The 8,703-nt window shown below is 46.1% G+C and overlaps 1 protein-coding gene across 1 annotated transcript in view; it reads right to left on the reverse strand.

The window, feature by feature from the left end:
• Window positions 1-5,119: 5,119 nt before the first annotated feature.
• Window positions 5,120-8,703, reverse strand: part of LOC106810688 (transmembrane protein 209-like) — a gene marked incomplete at its 3' end in the record, with an annotated part of 27,644 nt that continues 24,060 nt past the window's right edge. The window contains 1 exon segment of the mRNA XM_014814121.1: window positions 5,120-5,234. Coding sequence (XP_014669607.1) covers window positions 5,120-5,234 — 115 coding nt within the window.

Raw genomic sequence — 8,703 nt, forward strand, 5'->3', positions numbered from 1 at the left:
TAGGGGGCGAGTGATATCGCGTGATCCTCACTTAACCTTCCGCTGCACACGCGCACGCACAGGTTATCGCCGGATGTTCCCATCAGTCCGAAGCCGCACAGGCACGCATCACACGGCGTCATGAAGCGCAACCTGCAGTGCAGTGACGACAGCAACCTCATACGCAACACGGGCAAGAAGGTACGTACGGCACACGTACGGTGGCGCCACGTGCAATGTTGGGGTTCCACCGTCCCCTCGGTCTCGCTCGCCGCGGATTATATACATTGATAGTTACCAGGGGTGAATAATGACAAATTTTCTCAAATTAAAAAATTGTCAAAATTGTTCAAATTTTTGTCATAATCACCCCTGATAGTATCGTTCTCCACTACACGCGCACTTACTGCTATATGGTGTTATTTACTGTTATATGCTGTTATTTACTGTTATATGCTGTTATATACTGTTATATGCTGTTATTTACTGTTATACACACACACACACACACACACACACACACACACACACACACACACACACACTAAACGTACAATGCTTGGCGGGGGCGTTAGGGTTATCACAAAATATTTCAGAAAGGTAATTCTTCCTTAACTTACACCTACCGCCGATGTTCACCTGTTACCTCTTCCGCACCATATAACCATGACCATATCCCTTACCCCCCCCCCCCTATCCGTAACCTTAATTCTAACCCTGATCCTAATTAACCCTAGCCTTAACTCTAATCCAAACCCTAACCCTATCCCTAACGCTAATTGTAACCCTAATTGTAACCTGAACTACTACTACTACTACTACTACTACTACTACAGCAACGACAGACTCGACTTACTGCCAGCATGATATCTGCGTCTGACAGAAACGTGAGTCATCGCATTTCTTTGATTCGCAAACTTCCAGCTTTAGCGAATAGATCCCCTGCTCAGATCTCGCAGAATTTTCTACCCTGTGTCCGGTACGCCGCAAGCAATTTAGTACCCTGCAAGGCGAGAGCTCTTCTGCCGTTCGTATAGGGCAGCAGAACAACTGCATCAGGCGCTGCCACGTTTAGATTGGTCGATGCATTCTACTGTTAGCCTGCGTTCAAGAGGCCTTGCAGTCATACGTACCCTGCGCGTCAGGAGGGATTCCTTCTATCGTTATTGCTCTTCCTGCCGGTGCATTGTCCATCCGCGGTATCCGCAGGAAAATACCGCCAAAACATCTAAAAACTATGGTCGTCTGCTGTCGTAAGTGTGGCTGTGTGACGTCACACGACGAGTTAATTGCTAGAACTGTTAAATAGGTTGTGTTAATACTTAATAGGCTGGTTAACACGCGGGAACGTCATGTCTGATACCGCGTAATATCGTATGATTCTGTCAGATCTACACACATTGTCTGTAGCCTCTCGTCTCCCCGCCCTCCGTGAACCGCTCCCACTCCACTCCCGATCTCATCATCTCTCCCGAATTTAATCATCACAACAACTGACTAAAACCAATAGCTGGTTTTTAAGGCTTCATGAGCCGGTCCCATGAACTGTGATAATTTATGTGATGTCGTAATTCGATCGAGTTGCGATAAGTTATGCAAACTAATAAATATAGTCATCAATTCGGCATTTTGCACGGAGACGCCTGATCAAATTACAAGATGGCCGACTATGTTTATGGATTTGTGAATTGTTAATCCTCGCTGCGAGTGTAACAATATTCAATCTTGCATCGCCAGCACGTTAAACCACCACATCCCGTGTGCTCTACGGCACGTACAAGTGACGCCGCATTTCGCTCACCGTGAGGCGTTTCATTGCGTTGCTAGTCATGTCGTCGTCAAGAGGCACCCGCATATGGTTGGCCATCGTCCTCAGAAATAATTATTTCTACCGCGGTAAAAATAATTGATCCGTTGTTAAATTACGAGTACGATGGCCAACCATACCCGCCACCTCCGTGTTAACGCAGTCTCGCAAGGATGCTGGTATTACGGTGGGAAATCATTTTCCATTGGCGGCCATACATACGAAAAAATTCCCATAAATCAGCAAAGAAAAATCGAGAAAACACAAAGCCACCCTCTGAATTGACGATGGGAAGAGTTCTAACCCTTTCCATTGAGAAATGAACAAAATCAAGAGCACGGATACGCAGTAAAGCGATTTCATTCCAGCGCGCATTTGAGGGCTGATTTGCACGCGTAATACCTGCTGCTGCCTTCGCCCCGTGTGTGTCGTGTAGTGTCAGCGATAGGGTCGCATTTAATCGCATGTAATCTAGACACATTATGCCAATATTACTCCGAGTGTTCTCGCAGAGAGTGATTGATGGTTATACCCCCCCCCCACACACACACATACACACCTAGCAGCAGCAGCGGCGGCGGCGGCGGCAGCAGCGGCAGCAGCGGTAGCAGCGGTAGCAGCGGTAGCAGCGGCAGCACAAGTAGTAGCAGCAGCAGCAACAACAACAACAACAACAACAACAACAACAACAACGACGACGACGACACAACAACAGTAACATAAACGGCAGCAGCATCAACAGCAGCAGCGTCAGTGGCAGCAGCAACAGCCCCAGCATCCAGTGACAGCAGCACCGCAGCAGTAGTTTGATGGCAGCATCATCAGCAGCAGCAGCATCACCAGCAGCAGCAGCAGCAACAGCAGCAGTAGTTGGATGCCAGTACGTTGACACGTTGCTATAGCAGCACATCGCGCGCGGGGAGATTGGTAGCAAGCCGATTGACCCGATGCTCGGTCTCATCCGCAGCAGCAGTGTTGCTGTCACGTCTAACGTTGAAGCACCACGATAGATCGCTGTGTGCAGCGGAGCAGTTTTTTCCTCAAGGATTTCGATGTATTTTTCGTAGTACATCCAGCTAGCCGAGTTTCATATTGTTTCTCTCGAACATGTTCGAGTTATGGGAAGCCTTATCACAGTTAGAATGCATGCATGGTATCGTGCAAGCGCACGCACACACACACACACACACACACACACACACACACACACACACACACACACATACACACACACAAGGGCACGCACACACGTGCACAATCACACACGCACACTCGCACGCACGAATGCACGCATACCCACGAATGCACGTACGCACACACGCGCGTACGGTACTCCACGGCAATAAACCAGAAAGTGGTGTGCTCTGCTTGATTAGATCTGGTGAGTATGGAGTGAAGCACGTGAGGCTGTCATTAACGGACGACAGTGGCTCTGATCCGTCGCTGCGTGACCATTTCCAGCAGATCTCGCTGTTTAAATTACTGCCACTCTCGATTACGCTGCGATATATGAGTACAACGCTATACGTACGCGGCGCAGATACGTGTTTGCAAAAAGAAAGATTTTAAGCGCAGATGAATCACTGAGGTGTGTGTGTGTGTGTGTGTGTGCGTGCGTGTGTGCGTGAGTGCGTGCGTGCGTGCATTTGTGTGTGTATGTGTATGCGTCACTGCGTGCGTGCGTGCGTGCGCGTGTGTATGCGTCACTGCGTGCGTCAGCAGAACGGAGTCAGAAGGATATATAGCGGTCATCTTCTTTCTATGACTTTCTCCGCCGTATAATCCACGTCTAAATCTTTGTGATTCCTCATAGCTGTGACCGCCACGTCCTGACAGTCATATCCAACCCGTACATATAATGAATTCATTTGAAGCTCAAGCAGTTACTGCAATTAATTACATTCCTGCGGTGTCATGATTGCATTTACGAGCACAGGCGGATCCTAATATTACTGTATCGTGTCGTATCATTGCGTCATTTGTGTGTGCGTTATCGCGCGTGCGAAATTTTATTACTATTTATCATATATTTGCAACAGATCGCCAACCTAGCATCATCCTACGTGTGCCATCAGCTACTGCTCTACACGGACCGGTCTGTCTCTGCACAGCTTGTCGATCAGTTATTCAAGGCTCTACAGGTATATAGTACGCGCACATGCACACGCACACGCACACGCACACGCACACGCACACGCACAGGCACACGCACACGTACACGTACTAAGGTAGACTAAGGGTATAGGCTAGTTATCCTCGTTCTATTTTGTCGTGTCAGAGTCACATAATCCTAGTATTCTTTATTCCTGATGTTACATTTCGTCTCCTGTTCTCATTAAACAAAATTATTTTCTGCTAATCTCGGAACGTGTGTGTGAGGGGGCAACATGAAGTTTTGTGAAACGAGAAATTTAAATCAATGTTGCGCGTGACTGAAGGTCAAAGGTACCATTCTCTACAATTGGGCAATAATTGCATGGTATAAAAATTGTATATATAATATATATATAGCAAACACGTACGGCCTACGTACTGTACAGGGCTCAACTGTAAATTGCGACCAGTGCATAGTACGCTAGATCTGCCTTGCTGACTGTCAATGATGCCCTCCCCCGTATAATGTGCATTCGCTCTCTGTACGCGCCGCACGTACACGTGAGTAAATGCGGCGAATTTATATCGCAATCGAATTCCTCAACTTCCTAGCGCAGCGTTTTAATGTGATGGCAGTAGCCGCATCACGAGGGCGTCGCCGGTGCCATCTGATGGGGTTATATTCAATTATGTGCCCCCACAATGCTGTCCGTGTGTGCACCTTGCGTTTGTGTTGTGTCACTGCGTGTGTCACTGTGTGCATCACTGCGTGCGTCGCCGTGTGCGTCAGTCAAGAGGAGACATTCAGGTCACCTGTCCTTCATGGCTTCTCCGCCGTCTATCCCACGTCTAGATCCTTATAGATTACCCGCGGGAGCGACTGCCACGTCGTATCAGGTGGCAACGGCAAGAGCGCGTAACCAACGACCTAATTAAAATATTATCATGGAATATTCTCTTCCATTTTATACATGTTCCTCTCGCAACTAGGACGTTTACGTGACGTCCTTACACGCATGTGCCGGCCATGTACGTGTCTGTCGGGTCGCGTGACGACACTTACATATAATACAATATAATATATAATATAAGATGTGATGTGATGTGATGTGATGTGATGTGATGTGATGTGATGTGATGTGATGTGATGTGATGTGATGTGATGTGATGTGATGTGATGTGAGAGAGAGAACGAGAGTGAGAGATGGGGAAAGGGGCAGAAAAACAAAGTCTACTCACTGGGTTTGTCCGGAGTCTTGACGAAGTACTGGCTGGTGAAGGTGCGACCGTCCGGGTACTTGGGATGCGGTGGCAGCCGGCCATCCAGGTAGGTGCACAGCATGTGCATCACAATCTACCGACACAGAGAGCAGAATATTCGTCAAGCTGGGTCCAACGCCACGAGCAGTACAGTACACAATCTATTATCCGAAACCCTTGGGACCAGACACGTTTCGGAATTCGGAATTTTTCGGATTTCGGAATGGTAGTACAGTACAGAGATACATACCGTATATTTACAATTGAAAATTGCATATTACATATTGATAGAATATTTACAAGTTGAAAACTATGCAAAACGCTGTTAAAACCGTGTCATACTCTTCTCTATTATGTACTCTTGATATAATGCAACTAGCCAGTACTATTTTCAAGAGGCCAAGTGCTGTTCCGGTATAGTACAATATATATGAGTAATGCCAAACACATTAATATTTCTGCAGTGAACATTGTGCAGCCAAACGCGAGCTTTGGTGTGCGACGACCTCCACGAAAAAAACTTTCGGTTTTCGGAGCTTTTCGGTTTTCAGAATTTCGGATAATAGATTGTGTACTGTAGATAATAGCTGCTTGACAAACCCCATTGAAATACAGTGATATACAGCGGCAGGAGACCATGATGAAATCAGCAGTGAATGAAAACAAGGTAAAAAAACAAAATGAAATCAGCAGTGAATGAAAACAAGGTAAAAAAACAAAATGAAAAAACATTTGTTGTTTTTATTCACTCCTGATAACATCGTAACATTTGTCACAAAGCTATGTTGATAGCGTACATGCGCGTCTCAGTCTGCTAAAACCACTTATAATCAAGGAGGTGCATTGCCAGAAACGTAAATAGTTATGACTGCAATAATTATGAGTTCAAACTTTCATCATTTTTGCATGGAGTTGCACATCACAAGATGTGAGATTTCAGACTTCTGATGTCATAATAACTTATGATGTTTCTGACACTGCTTCACACCAGATCGCTCATCCCGTGTAATTCGTAAATTTCTTCCCAGATGCCATGTTGTATTAGATTAACTTATAACATTTCGATATAATAGGACTTCAGTACCACACAGCGCGCATCCGTTCTTATAATCGGCATTCGTGTGTACGGTAGATAGATAATACAAGATGAAAAATATTGGGTATTACCAGGAGTAAATATGCGATAGGATTTACTTCTATTATTTGCTGCTGATATCAGATCTTACTTCTGTTATTAAAGCAATAGCCGAGTATCATGGCACGTTAACACGAACAGCCTATAAAGTAAAGCAAGCTATATCTCTTTCTGTCCCACAGGGTCCCATATTTTCTTGTTGCGTCTCACACGTTGTATTTTCGCGGGATCTTATTGTCTCTCGTTGTTTCTTGCAGGGTCTCACTGTGTCTCGTTGTCTTGCAGTGTCGCATTGTCTCATTGTGTCTCACAAAAACTCATTGTTTCATAGTCTCACAGGGTCTCATTATGTCTCACAATATCGCATTGTATTACAGGGTCTTGTTGAGTCTCACAATGTCTCATTGTCTCGTAGTCTCACTGGGTCTTATTGTCTCATTGCGTGTCACAGTCTCATTGTCTCGTAGTCTCAGTGAGTCTCATTGTCTCGTAGTCTCAGTGGGTCTTATTGTCTCATTGCGTCTCACAGTCTCATTGTCTCGCAGGGTATTGTTGTGTCTCATTGTATGGTAGTCTCACTGAGTTTTATTGTCTCATTGCATCTCACAGTGTCTCAATGTCTCGCAAGGTCTCATTGTTTCTCATTGCATCTCACACTGTCTCAATGTCTCGCAGGTTCTTACTGTGTCTCACGTCTCATTGTTTCACAGGATCTCACTGTGTTTCCTCGTGTCTTGCAGGGTCTCTTCAACGATGGATCTTCGTCCCGATCTAGCCTCGCCAGCAGTTCAGGCAGCGAGTCCTGCGACTCGTGTGACTCCAGCGACGACGACGATTGGATCTGACTGGCCCGTCGCCCGTGACGATGTGCGTCGACTGGCAAGCGAGAGTCGGTGAGGATGTCGACACAAGAATGAAATCGCTCGGCATATTGTGCGGTTCCAGGTCGGCCCATCGACGGAGCGTTCGAGACAGTCCAGCCGTCGCTCCCGGCATGAGGCAATGCTGCCTCGTCTACGAGCGGCGACGATCAGCTTCCTGTTGCAGGAGGGCGAACATTTCAACATGATGAACAATTCCGGTTAACTGACGCGACGGCAAGAAATAGCAAGGAATAGTATGGCCAGCAATGTTGCCATGCCCCGGAGGCAGATGGTGCCACTAGCTGCGGCACGTAACGTACCGGCAGGTTGGATACGTTGGAAGCGGGGCGATGATTTTGCCTGGCAATCCGACTATTATAGTGTAAATATTGTCTTTTTTATATCGTTAGAACAGACACAACACTAGACGAGATGTGGAAACGACAAAGGGGATGAGGAGCAGGCCGTGGATGCGGGTGTTGAGAGAAGCTGAGTGGATTCCGTGATAGATGTAAGGATTGCAGAGTCAGTGAGGTCCTAGGTCCTTCGATTTAATTAAGGTCGTCATCGTGGGATATTTCACTTTGAGGTTTCGATTACAGTGTAAAGATGGAGGGTTCAGTGCGGCAGGTTGTAAGTGCTGGTTGTTGTAAGAGAAAGGTAGAGGTTGCGAAGACGTTAGATGTGATATGTACTCATTGCGGATCCAGCGACAGTGTCGAGGTCCCTGTGATCATCAGTGAGGCAGGGAATGACAGTGTGGGCGAGTCAGCGAGAATCTCGTTAAATTGACTACGTCACGAATTTCCTATGGTAAAATTTGTAAAAAAAAAATTGCCATTTTTTTACATTAAAAGTAAGAACTAACGTTAGTAAATATATCCTCAAACTCTCACCTGATAAAAATGTTTTTACGTTGGCAAAAATCTAGACGATTTGGTAATTTCTGTTGTCTAACACTATTCCCCCAGTACTGTTCAGATACTTCATGGCGTCTCTCTGTTTTTCACCGGCAAATTAGGGCATATAGAGAAGGTATATAAGCATGAAAAGTAAACAGAAACACTAATTGTATTTTCATACATTTGATTTTGTACAAATAACACACAAATATACTACTTGATGGTGCTAGAAATTCGTGACGTAATCACTTTAAGATCAGCTCATTAAGATGGAAAACGTCTGCACTGATTGATCATAAGATCACATATCGAGAGATGTAAAGGGTCTTATGACAAAAGTAAGACACGCAAGGATAGTGAATTTACAGTCGTCGATTGGTTTGTTATTGTGGGAGGGAGTTACAGAGTAGGCGAGCCAGTGCATTGGGAGCTTCGTGAGTTTGATCTACGTGGTGGCAGAGGCAACTTGGTGTCGTGACAGTCAAGCATACCGTGGTGGTGGTGTGTGCGTGCGTGCGTGCATACGTATGTGCGTGCGTACATGCGTGCGTGCATCTCTCGTCTGTGACCCAGAGATCTCTGTCGCTGCACTGCACACAAAAAGCAGACGGATGCAGGCGACTGGTTCGAGACATCAGAAGTTTGACCGGCAGCGGTTTCATC

Source organism: Priapulus caudatus, unplaced genomic scaffold (assembly GCF_000485595.1).
Source record: "Priapulus caudatus unplaced genomic scaffold, Priapulus_caudatus-5.0.1 Scaffold464, whole genome shotgun sequence".
In the NCBI taxonomy this organism is placed as follows: Eukaryota; Metazoa; Priapulida; class Priapulimorpha; order Priapulimorphida; family Priapulidae; genus Priapulus; species Priapulus caudatus.